The 16,089-nt window shown below is 37.7% G+C and overlaps 2 protein-coding genes across 7 annotated transcripts in view; one reads left to right on the forward strand and one right to left on the reverse strand.

Annotated features, from left to right (window-relative positions):
- Positions 1-16,089, forward strand: part of Abcc12 (ATP binding cassette subfamily C member 12) — a 993,341-nt gene that overhangs the window by 597,404 nt on the left and 379,848 nt on the right. The window lies entirely within an intron of this gene.
- Positions 1-16,089, reverse strand: part of Phkb (phosphorylase kinase regulatory subunit beta) — a 205,845-nt gene that overhangs the window by 82,979 nt on the left and 106,777 nt on the right. For all 6 annotated transcript variants that reach the window (XM_042277369.2, XM_042277370.2, XM_076571769.1 and 3 more), the window contains 5 exons: positions 14,626-14,721; positions 13,392-13,589; positions 8,341-8,398; positions 7,244-7,321; positions 4,782-4,940 (listed from right to left, as the gene is read on the reverse strand). In XM_042277369.2, coding sequence (XP_042133303.1) covers positions 4,782-4,940; positions 7,244-7,321; positions 8,341-8,398; positions 13,392-13,589; positions 14,626-14,721 — 589 coding nt within the window. The remainder of the gene's footprint in view (positions 1-4,781; positions 4,941-7,243; positions 7,322-8,340; positions 8,399-13,391; positions 13,590-14,625; positions 14,722-16,089) is intronic.

Raw genomic sequence — 16,089 nt, forward strand, 5'->3', positions numbered from 1 at the left:
ATATGACACCTATACCACTCCTGGGCATATATCTCAAGGACTCTATACCACTACAGAGATGCTTGCTCACCCATATTTTATGCTGTTTATTTACAATAGCTTAGAAATAGAATCAACCTAGATGTCTATCAACTGATAAATGGATAATGAAAATGTTGTACATATATATGATGAAATTTTATTCAACAATAAAAAATGAAATTTGCAGGAAATTATGGTGATATTTTATTTGTGCTGAAATGTGATTTTATTTGTATGTTAATAAATAAAGTTGCCTGGGGATCAGAGCTAATAGCAAGCCATAGCAGAAGTCTGGCAGTGGTAGTATACGACCTTAATCCCAATCACATGACAGGCAGATCTCTGTGTGTTCAAGGATACCACCAGCATGGAGACACATGCCTTTAATCTCAATGCCAACCACAGAAGATCTGGAGGTCTGTATAGATGGGCAGTGATGAGGAGGTCATGTGGTTGGGTTTACAACCAATGAGAAGGCAGAACAGAAAGTCTATAAGAAGACAGACACACAGGAAGTAGTGTTCTAGCTGAGGAGGACTGCAGCAGCAGTGAAGGGTAAGGTTTTTAGCTCTTAGCTACTGCTTTGACCTCTTGAGCTTTTTAACTCTGCAATCGGCTCTGTGTTTCTTATTTAAAAAGACGGTGCCGGGCGGTGGTGGCGCACGCCTTTAATCCCAGCACTCGGGAGGCAGAGCCAGGTGGATCTCTGTGAGTTCGAGGCCAGCCTGGGCTACCAAGTGAGCTCCAGGAAAGGCGCAAAGCTACACAGAGAAACCCTGTCTCGAAAAACCAAAAAAAAAAAAAAATAAAAAGACGGTTACATCTACAGTAAATGAATAGAACTGGAAAATACATTGAGTGAGTAATCCAGGCTCAGAAAGACAAACACTGCAAGCATGTTCTCTCTCATATGCCAATTGTAGCTTTGAATTTTCACATTTGTGTGTCTAATTTGGAGTGTCTGTAGAGTCCATGAAGTCAGAAAGGCCCAAGAGAGGGTAAAGGGGAAGAGACCTTTAGAAGGGTAAGCAATAGAACATATATGATCAGAATGTAGGGAAGAAATATAGAGGGCGAAAAGGTTTAAGCCAAGATGGGGGTAGGAGGAAGGCTTAATTCAAACTAAGAAGATATGGAAAAGCTTTTTGGAAACCTATCTACTTCATAAGCTGTATAAAAAACATAATTAAAAAAATTGAGGCTGGGTGTGGTGGCCCACACCTTTAACAATGGCACCCAAGAGGCAGAGGCAGGCAATTCTCAGTGAGTTTGAGGTCAGCTTGATCTATATAGCAAGTTCCAAGCAAGCCAGAGCTACAAAGTGACATCCAAGCCACACCAAACTAACAAATAAAAATAAGGAAACCTTTTTATGGATGGGTAATCTGCATGGGTGGGTAATCCTGTTCCCAGAAGCCACAGGTTATTAAACAAAATTCCCAGTGCCAGAGGGATACCATTTAGTGAGTTGTTGGTCAGTACAGTCCCAGAGGCTCCCACAGGCCATTGGCATTGCTGTTGGTACCCACTAGAACTGGAAATTTGTACTCTACTACTAAAGACACCTCTGTTAACCAAAGTTAACAGAGAAAACAAGTTGGAACTGACCTGAAAACGCCCTAACTTCTGACAAGTGTTGGCAGTACTGAAAGGTACTATCCTAGGCCAATGGAGGCCAAAAGTCATCATCTGTAAACCAGCCTGGTCTATATAGCCAGTTCTAGGCTATTGGCAATTAATGGTCATAGGGGAGGGGCAGTCATTTTTCTTCAGTGATGATATCAATATGGCTAAGTTGCCTGTGCATCAGTAAATGAGCCTACGCCCATGCTTATGACAATAACCCTGATTGAATCATAGAGAATGAAGCCATGAAAGTAGGTGGATTTCCTGAGAAGAGCTCTAGATAGTGTGGGAAGGAAGACTAGAAGGTAATGGGAGTGAATGTGATCAAAGTACATTATATACTGTATGAGATTGTCAAAGAATAAATAAAAATTAAAAATATTAGGGGAAGGTTTAACTAAAGCTAAGGAAGTATGAAAAAGCTGTACAGAAACCCACTATGTCATTAGCTAAAACTTTTAAAAGGAGTTTGACCGGAGCTACCTTCTGTACACCTACAAAAATATTTTAGCCCAAAGATTACAGTTTTAAGGTTATTTATTTTTGTGAAAACACCAAAATGGTACTCTATGTTTTACAGACCAATCTTGTGATTGGTATTAACGTTTTCAAGTTAAATAAGAGTCAAAAGCATTACAGATGATGGGTTCAAGACAAGTCAAATAGGTCTTAAAGTACATCATATGATTCAAAATAAATGTTTATAATTTACTTATTAAATAGAAACCCTGACTTTCTAGAAGTTGATTTTCTAAGAAAAAGGATATATTTTTAAAAAATGAATCATTTTCTGAAAACAGTGGGTATTGCAAAAACAGTATACATATTATCTTTCTTGATCGCTAGAATAAAAGGCACACAGTTTTGTTGTATAAAATTCACTAAGGCATACACATAGCATAGCATCCTCACTAGATTTCAGTAAGATAAAAACTGACCTGACTTAGTGAAAGTCAGAGTATTTACAAAGATTCACTTTGCATTCACTTTTACATGATTCTCATGTAAAAATACTAACTCCAGTTAACTGTCTTTTTATTTTCATTTTGAAGATATCAAACTAAGGTTCCTTTAATGAATAAATACAACTTTGTTAGTAAATACTGTGTCCAGAATCTTTTTTTTTTTTTTTTTTTTTTGGTTTTTCGAGACAGGGTTTCTCTGTGTAGCTTTGCGTCTTTCCTGGAACTCACTTTGGAGACAAGGCTGGCCTCGAACTCACAGAGATCCGCCTGCCTCTGCCTCCCGAGTGCTGGGATTAAAGGCGTGCGCCACCACCGCCTGGCGTGTGTCCAGAATCTTAATGACCATTCATGGAAGTTTGATGGGTTATGAGATGCTCAAGAATTCAGAGCAGCAGCTACATAACCCAGTCTCCTAAACGCTGACCTGAACTAGCACACGTCACCAGATGATGCAGCTAGGACAGTGTGGTGGGTTACAGCATGGATTTTTCTTTTCCCAGATGGAAATCAGCACAGGGTTTCATGAAATATGCCCCCTGCATGCTCTCTAATGCCATTGAGAACTTCCATAGGGAAAGAGAGCCGCCTTTTTCAGACAGTTTGGAAGCATTCTTGCTCATATCGGCCATGGAGCATAACTTGTACATTCCTGTTCACAGGAAAATGTGGCCTACATTGAAGACCTGCACACATCTGACACTTCGGTTTGCAGGGAGAACAGGCCAGTGCGTTCTGCTGAGGGAAAGCGTTCTAACAACCTGATTTTAAAGGTCAGTTTGCTGTGGAGAGTGCAGCCGATTCTGCTTCCTCATTCCTCAGCTTTCCCCAGGGGCTTCCCCAGGCTATCACTTTTTCCAACTGCAGCAACTCCAGGCTGGAGATTTACCAAACATCAGAAAGAAAAAGGTTTACAACTGCAAGTCCCAGGTCTAGGAGTCAGTTTTCAGACCCAGAATCACAGAAAAATTTCATCACGTCCTTTACATTCTTCAAGTATACCTCGGCTAACTGCCCCTCAGCTAAAACGTGTTTAGTTTAGCTTTGAGTCTCAAAAACCTTCTTTCTATTCACAGGAATGAGATGAACATAAGCATTCTAGCCAGTAATAGTCTTTGTGTCTTTTCTATGAACCCGAAAGCAACACCTGTATAAATAATATTTGCTGAGACAAAACAAAACCCTTTCCCTCTTTAAAGAGAGAAAAGTTTCCTACATGCTCTTAATTAGGGTTCAATTTTCACCCAGACTGAGAAAACAGACACAGAAAAGATGCAAACTGAAAAGAGCATCAGCTTGAGTTCTCTGCCTGGTTTTATTTGCTTTTGTGTAACATACATGAAAAGCTCAAACTGAACCCTGGGAATCTGGCCTCCGAAATCTTTCCTCACTGAAGATGAAAACAAGCCAAAGATGATCATTCTTCCAGCACAAACGTTGATACATTTGTATGTATACATGTATACATATACATTCTTAACAATGTATACATATACATTCTTAACAATGACGGCAATAATACATCATACAGTGAGAAGTACTGTTTTTGGTTTTTAGTCAGCTTGTTTCATAATGTGTCATACATGGATTCTGACTCTAAAATGACAGTCTTTTTGATAAGAATGCTAGTAATACTAGAAATTTCACAGAAATATAGGATTGGAAGATGCATAGTAAGTCTTTTGTCTTTGTCAAATTTGCTCATGGCTACTCTGATTCAGTTGTAGAAACAGCTAAAAGAATAATTTTTCAAATAATTATATATAGTCTCATTAAGCCACTAGGTAGGAATGAAAATTACCAACATATATTTACTAGAGAAAAGACAACTTTCAAAGATGACCAAGTAGTTTACAAAAGCAATAATACTCAAACATGCTCATTAGAGTAAGTCAGAAATGCTCTCCTAAGTTTCCACATCTCCTGACAGAAGCTCCCAGTTGGGAGCAGACACAGCCACACATAGTCACAGTGCACCCTCACCCACCGCACTTTCCTTTCGGGAACTGCTGGACACCACTGTTACTTTTACATTCTAGAGACTCCCCAAACAACAGGGTGAAATCCACCCAAATCCAATTCCACCCAAAGGAAGAACATCACCGAGATCTATTTATTGCTAACAACCTGATAACAGGGAAAGAAAATAGGCTCCCAATCTTCTCCACTTACCTAGGAGTTTCGCGATGATATAAAGAGCTTGTCCCCAAAGAAACAATTTCCCATCACGGCCACAGTTACTAGGAAACCGTTTCTGACTACCAGGGTTTCTCTTTTCATATTCTACAAAGTCAGCCGGCACATAATAGTACTTTGGTACAACAGGATATCCTACAGAGTAAAATAAAATAAAATTTAATTTAATTTAGAAGCAAGCATGTTAAAATACAACAAAACAATGTTCTTCCCAGAGTTCCCTCTGAAGAACCTGTGGGGACAGAACAGCGGGGACAGTGGTGGGCTGCTCAGGAGCAGATGCAGTGAGCTACAGGAAGTGTGACACTGGTCCTTTCAGATACTGCTAGGGAAATACATGGAAAAAAATCTCTTAACTTTAGAACTAATCCAATAGTATATTAGGCTTTAGACAGTGATATATATGTATCTCCTTTAATAGCAAACACTTTTAAGTCAATATATATATATATGTATATTCACATGCATATATAGCTCAGTAAATATATGTATATAAAAATAGTATACAGATATTCAGAGCCATAAGAGAAGTTATTTTAAATAAAATCAGTCTATAGAAGCACTGCAAATGAGATACTATTTAATCTTTAGTTAATTATATTTCTGAGCCATTGGTTACTGCAAACAAACCCCTATTTAAATATTAAGCCTGTCTTCTACCATTCAGTGTTACAAAGAAAAGAAAAACCAACTTTTATTAAAACATATTTTTTAAAGATATACCTTTCAGAAAACAAAATTATTATTTAAAGGATATGATCCTTGTAGGTACAGCAGATGATATTTTGTAACAGCAATCTACAGTAAACTTAATTTTTGTAATAAAATTAAACAATAGCCTTGAAGTTCTGCTGCCTTCCTCCCTCATCAATTGATAGTGACAAGTGTGTCTAAAATCAGAGGAAAGGGTTATGATCTACGGGGAATACTGTGCGCATCACTCTGAACATGAAGACAAAAAGTAGAGGATGTTAGACAACCACTTTCATGCACCAATGATCCCTTCCTGAATACTAAAAGACCTGATTGCAGAAATTTTAAATATTTCACTATTGCACTATTTTCCAGAGAAGACAACTGAATATTGAAAGTATAACTCGTTTTTTAAAATTAGCATTTGTTTTAATTTAAAAAATGCTTGCCATGTAGTGGTGCATGTCTTTAATCCCAGCACTTGGGAGGTAGAAGCAGGTGGATTTATGAGTTGGAGGCCAGCCTGGTCCAGGACAGTCAGAGCTACACACGGAAATTTTGTATCAAAAAATCAAAAAGAAAGAAAGAAAGGAAAAGGAAAAAAATCATCCACCAACATTTCACAACTTTTAACATTAGAAGCATTGAAAGCATAAAACAAAATATGAAGTATTTTATTTAGGTATCCTGGAACCTTGCTCCCTCTCACCTATCACAAACTTTATGTGCAACAGGGATGGGGGCCAGTGCTGTGACTGACACTTCACGCTTTATGTCCATAAGACTACGGATTCGTTTTGACTAGCACATCAAAACTCCAAAAATTTTAACTTACATACAAATTTTCATTTTTTATTTTTTTTTATTTTTTATTTATTTATTTTTTTTGGTCTTTCGAGACAGGGTTTCTCTGTGTAGCTTTGTGCCTTTCCTGGAACTCACATTGGAGACCAGGCTGGCCTCGAACTCACAGAGATCCGCCTGGCTCTGCCTCCCAGGTGCTGGGATTAAAGGCATGCACCACCACCAGAAAATTCTCATGAGACTATAGTTCTGTTAATATTTCCAAACCAAAGCCGTCTAGAATACCGCCCTTGAATTCCTTGGGAATTTTCCAATTAAGCTTTTTGATGGGCCCTACTGGTGTTTGATGGAAACCAACACATCCTTAGTCCTAAGATTTGGCATTCTGACTATTTCTAAAATATTGAATCCATCTTCAAAGAATAGCATCTTGGTACAAGGGCAAACATTCAAAATATAATGCTGAAGGCCCCAGAAGCATCTCCAAAGGAGAGTCCAGCCCATGCCATTACTCCTGCTTGTAGCCAAAGCAGTCTTTCCAGGCAACCCTCCTAGGGTGGGGCTGGAGGGTAGCACTCACGCAGCCATATAATCTTTGAGGACTTGTACAAAAACTAGGTGCTTTATAGCATGTAACACTACACAGAGTAAAGTAACTATACCACAAATGTCACACAACTCTGTCCGTGTACAAAGCCCCTCGGCATCAGCCGTGATAGCAGCATTCATGTCCATCCCTGTCATGCCTAATGAACTGCTTTTGTAAAACATATTGGTTAAACTAAATTCATAGAGATTTTTCTAAGTGCAGTTGAGGTCTCATTTATTTTTCAATATAATATAGATAATTGTGTTTCATAAAGGAATGATGCACACATTTTATATGAACAGAAAATGCTGGTAGAAAGAATTCTTGATAAAAAAAATAAATAAAACTCTACCTTCTGTGGTCTGATGAAGCAAAGGAGTCAAAAGGTCCTGATATTCCTTGACTTGTTGGACATTGCCTCTAAAAACACCTAAAAAGAAAATAAAAAAATCCAATACTAGCTGTGCTCAATAACCATACAAAAATTTGCCTTATAGAAACTTCTAGACACTTTAAAATTATTGTGCCAAATTTTATATAAATGAAAACATAAAACTGAAGAGAAATGTAAATAGATATGACATCTTTATAGAAATTGATTTCAGAGAGTCATGTTAGTATTTAGAATTAAATATTGAATTAACTGAAATTTCACTATGCTTAAACATAAATGTTATAGATATTCAATATCATGATCAGAGTAATCATGACTTCTATGATAAGCTTTCCTTTATAAGTATGAACAAGATACTGGCATCAATATTGAAGACTTCAAAGCGGTTTTAAAAATTCTTTAAGCATGTGGAAGTCAGGGACTGAAATCTAAGGTTGTCTGCTGACTTCTAATCTTGTGCTATGGTATGCGTGCACCTGTACAAGAATTCATGTACACACACACACACACACACACACACACACACACACACACACACACAGATGTTTAAAAATTCTTCAAAGATTTGAATTCACTGAGAAAGCAGAACAACATAAAACTGCAGTTGCTACCATCACTTAAGTCTAATCTACTGCTACATGAAAGCAATCAGTCATTTCAGCTAGGCTTTTAAGATTTTTATTACTTTAATTCTGTGTGTTTGAGTGTGGCTTATGTATGTGTTTTCAGGTGCATGATTATGAGGACATGTAGGTGAACAAGTCAGAGACTGATACTGGAAGTCTTCCTTAGTCCCTCTCCAATTCTATGAGACGGGTACCTGAACTGAACCTGGAGCTCACCCATTTGGTTAATCTGGCTGGCCAAGAGCTTCAAAGATCCACCTATGTCGGTCTCCGGGAGCTGAAATTACAGCCACGTGCTTTTCAGGCAGGTGCCGGAGATCAGACGCAGGCCCTCATGGCAAGCACTTTACCAGCGGGGCCATCCACCCACCCCTCAGCTATTTAAGCCACTTGTTCTACATCTGAAATTTCAGGAAAAAGTTCACGTACCATCTATCATCATGTAAAGGAAAAATATTGGAAATTCACATTCAATGCCATCAAACAGCTAAAAAAGAAAATCAAACATTAAGGTTTTCATTAACAAACTAGAGCAACTACATTTTAGGTTATATGTAAGCGACTTATTTATAGTAATAAATTCAGGTTGAGATCAATTTTTCTTTAAAAAATTTCAGAACTTTTATTCAAAAGCTCATTAAACAGCAGTCATGAAATAAATATGTATTAAGTACTCACTATCACCCAGCACTAACTAGACAGTGTTTTTCAACCTTCTTAATGATGTGACCCTTTATACAGTTCCTCATGTTGAGGTGACCCCGGCCATAAAATTATTTCATTACTATTTCATAACTGTAATTTTGCTACTGTTATTAATTGTAATGTAAATATCTGATATGTGGGATATCTGATACACAACTTCCAAGGGGCTGACCCACAGGTTGAAAACAGTTGAACTAGACAGAGCCCTGGAGACAATAGTTAGACACTGTGCCCTCAGAGGCTCACAGCACAGTAGGAAGGCTGGCAAATGAATAAATAACTACAGCTCAGTATACACTGTCCATACACAGGACATCAGCAACATAGATTAAGAAACATCTGAGTCTGTCTTGAGCATCAGAGAAGGGTTGTATGGCCAGAAATCAGCTAAAACGTGATACACAGAGCAAACAGTAGAAACTACAGACTTAAGGGGAGACAAACCATGTTAAAGAAACTATCACAATTCACTAATTCAAGAATATACAGGTGTAAGCAGTAAAAGTGGAAGCCTAGTAGATGGGCAGGAAGCCAAATCAGGACCCACACTGCTCAAAGACAGGCTGACTTGGAGGTAGTGGAACCAGTGGTGAACACTGAGAACTGTCTAAAGTCTTTCTTACACTTGTTTCCATGCGGGGCAGCTGGCAATACTTATGATTTGTGGAACAGGAAACAAGGAAATCAACTCAAAGTCATAAATATAATTCAAAGAGAAAAGATGACACCCAGCCCTGCTTGTCTCAACGTTAGTACCACGGACATTTTGGACAAATAACTCAGGTGCAACATGGGATATTCTGTATCATTTCCTGTTGGTGGCTGTGTCAGAGGAGCAGCGGGTGGCAATTGAAGTTCAGGTGTCACCCCACGAGGAGCAAATCCCTAAGGGTGAATCTCAGATAGGAAAGGCCCCGCGACCACAGACTCCAGAATGTCTTTTGCTCCTGCTGTGCCTTTACATGTTTGCCGCTGCCACCTTTCTCTGGTATCTGGCATGGTGTGAATGGGTGTGGGGAGATTCCCCACTGCCTGTGATGCAGTGTGTTTAACTCATGGAAACATCCCAGTAGACTGGGCATTTTTTCTTGTGGATTATTATGAAGATGATTTCTTCCTAAGCTGTACTGTCTAATTGATAATAATATTGTTAATTTAAATAGAGTTTTGATGATTAAAAATAAAACAAGGAAGTGTCACACAGCTAAAACACGTAAGTTTCTACTGAGGAGCTGCATAGATTACAGCTTAGGTTAATGATTAAGAAAAATAATTGAGTCCCAGTAGCCCAGCTAGCTTAAATTACGGGAGATGTGGTCATGAGTTTCACAGTGCGTCATAGCTGAAATAAAGCTTTGAAAATAATTTAGATGTTTTTGATAAATAGATTTGAGGTGAAAAACCTTAGAAGGCAATCTAAAATTTTAGAAAGGCATATAGTTGAATGAGGAACTCTTTAAGGTCAGGAAACAAGAACAAAGCAGCCCAATTATGATTAGCTGATGTGCCTTTCTTGGTAGGATTGGTTGAGGACCAAAGGTGATGATTAATTCCTTGTATCCATTTCTGCCCTCAATCTCCTGATATAAACAAACAAACAAAAAACTATTGATGAGTGGGTATGCACCCTAAAGATTTTAAGTAGAGCTTACTGATTGTTTTTCATGTATAAAAGTTTAAGTTTGTGATTCCTTGAAGATTACCTTTTGAGTTATCTAATAAAGTGATTGACCCTTTCTTTGTAACCACAGAATACAGCCTGCCAATAAAAGAATACCTTGTTTACTTACACTCCATTAATCTACAAAAAGTTGTTGGGATATGAATGTATGTGGGCTCTTGGGATAATTTGTTTTTCACTTGTACTATGTAAAATGTTTCATCATGTAAGGGATATGGAAAACATGCTGTTTTTTACTTGTATTCATTGTAATCATTCACTTGAAAAACAGAATGTAACCACATTGTAATATTTATATTGCCTGAAAGATTTTGCTGAGATATATAAGCTGTAAGGGAAAGAGAAAAGATAGAGTTAAAATGAGTTGGAAGAAAACATCAAGAATGAGAGAATTAGGAGGAAAACATTAAGAGAGAAGAAAACATCAAGAGAGATAGAAGGAACATTTCTAGATAAAGATAAAAAAAGGGAATATAGAACACAAGGGAAGAATACAGAACAATAAGGAAGAAAATCATCAAGAGAGAATGTGAGTTTCTTTCCCCTTAACCCCCTCAGATAAAAAATGTCATAGTACACACCGACTCCATGGATTCCCTTTGAGCCCTGTGCTGCTGGAGGCTGGTCCCCCAGGCAACAATAATTCATAGCCTCCAATAATCTGATGCCAACTCAAGAGATAATAAAAAAAATCTACAGTTCCTGTCCAGTGTCTAGTTTAGTGACAAAATTGTTCAGGGTTAGGAACTACTGGTTTAAGCCACAGAGTAATACAGAAAAGGGGAGAAAAATTAGGATTTCTAAAGAAGATAACTCCATCACATTTTGTGAATGATAAAATTGGTTAAGTGGTTTGGGGCTGGTAAGATGGTTTAATGGGCGAGATTGACATCTGCTGTCAAGCCCAAGGACCTTAGTTCCATCTCCAGGATCCACATGGCACAAGAAGAGAACTAACTCCCAGTAAGCTATTCCTCTGATCTCCACATGCTCACTGTAGCAGTATTATACATATCGGCACATGCATGTGTGTGTGCACACACACACACAAACACACAGATACATCACTCAGTAAAATGTTTAATTTAAAAAATGTGTTTAAGTGATACAGAGATGCCTAGAGTGACTCAGATATGGGGCTATGCAGAGGATCAGGAGCTAACTCTAGGACACCTAAGTGAAGAGGTATGTCTAAAAAGCAGGTCCACATGTAGGGAGGACACTTTAAGACACACTATCAGTCAGGGATAGAGTACATTATTACCAACAACAGCTGTGAGAGCTTGGTAGGAAGAAAAGCACAATGAAATGAAAGACAGAGGTAGAAGACGTTGGAGACTGACAGAGAAAGTAGGTAGGGATAGAGGGGGAAATGTGGCCAAAGCAATCTTAATACTACAAAAGAGAGAACACAATTAAAATATACAGACACCAAGAGATTCAGCAAAATAAGTGAGAGAAACAAGAATCTCTTTGACCCAGCCACTGAAACTGCCTGGAATCAGCCAAGAGCTAGGAGGCAATCAAGGGTCCCCAGTTAGTGCTGCTGTTTGGAAGCTTTCAAGAACTTTTTTAAAGTAAGGTTGGGCTGGCAGCCAACAGAGCAAGGCACTAAGGGTAGGTTCTGAGAGTTATAATTCAGATAGGTTCTGCTTCCAGCTTGATTGTCCAGGAAGTACACATAGTTCATACTACCAGAGCTGTTTGCCACCCATAAAGGCATGCCTTCCCTGCCTTGGTGGACTGTTTTCCCTGGAATATGAGTCAGAATTACTCTTTCATCACATAAATTCTTTCTGTCTCTAGTTCTGTAAGTCAGAAAAGTAACTAATATACTAGGTCTATACACATACAAACAATGCTTTTCAAGATCATGGCTACAGACAGAAGGCAGGAGACAGACAAGAATTAACATTGAGAGAGGGTTTTGTTTATATCTCTAGTAATGGGCATTAATGTGTTTATGCCAAAGGAAAAAGTAAGTTGAGAGAAGCAGAATGGAGGGAAGGTAGAAGTGGGAAAGATGAGGAACAGAGTCACATAAGGTAAAAAAAAAATGCTCAGCGCGATTCCTAAGAAAACGAGTAAAAAAAAAAAAATAGAAAGTACATGCACAAAGAAATGTGTGTGTGTGTGTGTGTGTGTATTTCTCCATATGGAATACCTCAAGAAGGAGAGACAACATCTTCCATGAGGTAAGACACAGAGGGTAAGCGTGGATGAAGGGAAGGCTGCCGCACAGAAACAAAAGATTCCCTACAGGAATAAGGCAAAGAATTGAGAGCTTGTGTCCAAGGTTTGCTTGTTTTTTAATTTTGTCTTTTTTTTTTTTTTTTTTTTCAGAGCTGAGGACCAAACCCAGGGCGTTGCACTTGCTAGGCAAGCGCTCTACCACTGAGCTAAATCCCCAACCCCAAGGGAAGTTCCTAAAGGATCACAGAGCAGAACTGACAAGAAGCGAAAGTAGTTACAAGGACTGAGTCAACATGGGTCTACTGGATTTGGGATGGCCCCTACTCCCAGTCTATGGCTTTCTTTAGCTGTACCCAGCAGGTGGAGGAGTACAGGTATTTTGTTTTGTTTTGTGACAGGGTCTCTCTGTATAGCCCTAGCTAGACTGGAACTCACTATGTAGACCAGATTGACCTAAAACTCACAGAGATCTGCCTGCCCCTGCCTCTGCCCCTGCCTCCTAAGTGCTGGCATTAAACACATGAACCACAATGCCTGGCTTGGAGTATTAGCTTTAACGAAATCATTTGCTTAATAACATAAAAGGAGATCACAGAGAGAAATAAAACCATGTAAGAGAAATAGGCAAAAGACTGAAAATGCTAAAAATATTATTTAACCAATGAATCCATGTGACCCATATGGTAAAAGAGTTAATACTATTTGATCAGTTACTATGTATCAAGCACAATTCTAAGCATTAATATATAAAAGCACTCAATCCCAGAAAAAGTTCATGGTATAGGTGGTATTATTTTTAGAAATAAATAATGTTAAAACACATTCAGATGGAGTAGGATCTCAAATCAATAGTTACTCTCTTGGATCCATGCTTTCGAACACTTGCATGTGCTAGTGGTACCTTAATTTCAGCCGGTTTGTAATAGCGTCTGTTGGGATCTTCCAATGATGTTCTATATCCATCTCTTAAGAAACGCTTAAATCCATATTTTCCTTTTAATTTTCTGATCACTTTATCAAGTGTCTGGCTGAACAGAACTTCATCATCCAAGGCAAACGCAGGGTAACTGATGCATGGGAGCAGGGCAGCGTCTGTATTCTAGGGACATTAAGATAAAGAGACTGTAAGTGTCTGCAGTGACATGACCAACACAGTCCAAGATGAATCCTGTCAAAGTCAAGTCAAAAAGCTTATCAAGTGACAGTGAGCTTAAGACAGATGTTTCTACGACATGTTTCTGTAAACCTGATAGAAGAGATAACACTTTATTCATCAACAAAAAGAATTTTACAATTTCAATATTAGGCTGCAACTTAAAAATTGTAACTAAACAGAATGTAAAAAAATTAATACTTATTACCATAATTAAGTTAACACAGCAATTTGCCTATAACTGTGAAAATAAACAAAAGGACCAACAAATAACTGAGTAAACTAGTACCCATTAGAATTTATATGGCAGAAGCAATTAGATTTATATTATAGAAATTTGTTTATTGAATGAAAACATGCTTACTCATAAAAAACACTATTCTAATTTCTTAAAGCAAAAAGTTATGCTCACTAAAAATACATGGAAATGTATCAGAATGCTGTCAAAGACTATTTAAATGGTAGAATAAATGGACAGAACATCATTAAATAAACAGATAATGCTTCTTTATTGGTTTTGTTTTCATTATTATCTGGCATTACTCATATAAAATAGTTAACTATTCTATTTAGAGTGGTTTTTGAAGGATAAAACCATAAAGAATGCCTGGGGAAATGTACAGTCAGGTACAAGAAGTATACAGAAGTTCATCAGACAAAGAGTCAAACATGATCTGCAACTGTGCCATGCTGAAATAAACTTTTTTTTTTTTATCTCCCATTATAAAAATAATGATTCCTTTGTTAAAAATAGAAAGATAATGTCTATTTTTCTGTGGTCTAACAGAAGACTCAAAGGACTGGGGAGCTTTGCCTAATACTGTTTACTTCCTGATTAGCCTCAGAGGCTAGAGAAAGGAGACACATCTGCATCACATCTCCTTATCCAGCAAGAACTGTACTATGCTTTCTTGAGAGGTAGATAACACAGAATAAAAACTGTAAATGAGAATTCATTTTAGTTCACTGTATATCATCTCACATGAGAGCGTGATTCTCTGGGTAACAATGAGCACAATGTCTGCCTGTTGCGATTGTGAGCGTCGAGATCCACAAATATAACTGACCAAGAACAGCCCTGTAAATAGAAAAAGAAACACATTTCAGAGAATTGTAAACCATGTGGTATTCTTTCTGCGAGAAAAGACAATTCCAGAACTTTCTATCACTGAATGCAAATGTGTAAGGAATTCTTAAAACCTTAATTTTCATTAATTATTTGTTGTACATATAAAAGATGCTTTGCCTGCATTCATGTTTGTGCTCCACACACATGCCTGGTGCCCGTGAAGGCCAGAAGAGGGTATCAGCTCCCCTGGGCCCGGAGTTAAGTTACAGAAAGTTGTCAGCCTCTACGTGGCTGCTGGGAACTGGACTTGAGTCCTCTGGAAGAGCACCCAGTGCTCCTGAGCATCTCTCTAGTCCTTTATTTTCTTTTTTCATGCTTTCAATATTTTCTGAAACAATCATATATCATTAGATATTTTAATATTTTCCTCTTTTCTTATAAATTGTGTTTTGATTTTATAAATTGTCTAATAAATTACAATCATTTTAATGAAGAAATAGTTTAGCTAGTATAATATGAGATAAATCAAATAATTTTGATTAATAAATCTGTGTTGTGAACACCGAAATAATTTTGATTTGATGATCAAACTAAACAAGTTTGGGTAACAATATAGAATTATGTATATAACAATATGTGAAGGTGCAAAGAGACAGTAAGAAAATCTTAAGAAACAACACTGGCACCTCCTCTCATACCTCTCACTGCTGGCTTCATGAAAAGGCTACATGTAGCTAGGGCTATCCCTCCAGTTGAAGATGACAAATCCTAGCTCAACCGGGCAAAGAACTAAAATCCAGTCTGCCACAGGAACACATTCAATGAAGCATTAGGTTATATAATTTCCCTACACTTAAAAAAAAATCTTTGAAGAAAGAACAAGAAATTTGAATAAAAAGATGTATATAATAAAAAATGTCAATTGGTCTGCAACACCATTTAAGAAAAATTTTGCCATTTAGACAATAGTACATTCATATTTAACAGTACAGTGTAAATGAATATCACTTTAATGGGAAGCTAAAAAAAAAACTTAAAAAAATAAATGGGGAAGCTGGGTGGCAGCACACGCCTTTAATTCCAGCACTTGGGAAGCAGAGCCAGGCAGATCTCTGTGAGTTCAAGGCCAGCCTGGTCTACAGAGTGAGATCCAGGACAGGCACCAAAACTACACGGAGAAACCCTCTCTTAAAAAAAACTAAATAAATAAATAAATAAATAAACAACCAGGCATCTTATATTTTATGTAGTTTTAAAATCACATTCTAAATCTCACCCCAATTCTACCCAACATCAAAGACTCACACACCTTGAAACTCTAATACCTGGACTTAATCACCTGACTGAAATTTCAAGCCTAGGAGGACCAGACAGGAG

The sequence above is a fragment of the Peromyscus maniculatus genome, chromosome 5, assembly GCF_049852395.1.
Source record: "Peromyscus maniculatus bairdii isolate BWxNUB_F1_BW_parent chromosome 5, HU_Pman_BW_mat_3.1, whole genome shotgun sequence".
Taxonomy (NCBI): domain Eukaryota; kingdom Metazoa; phylum Chordata; class Mammalia; order Rodentia; family Cricetidae; genus Peromyscus; species Peromyscus maniculatus.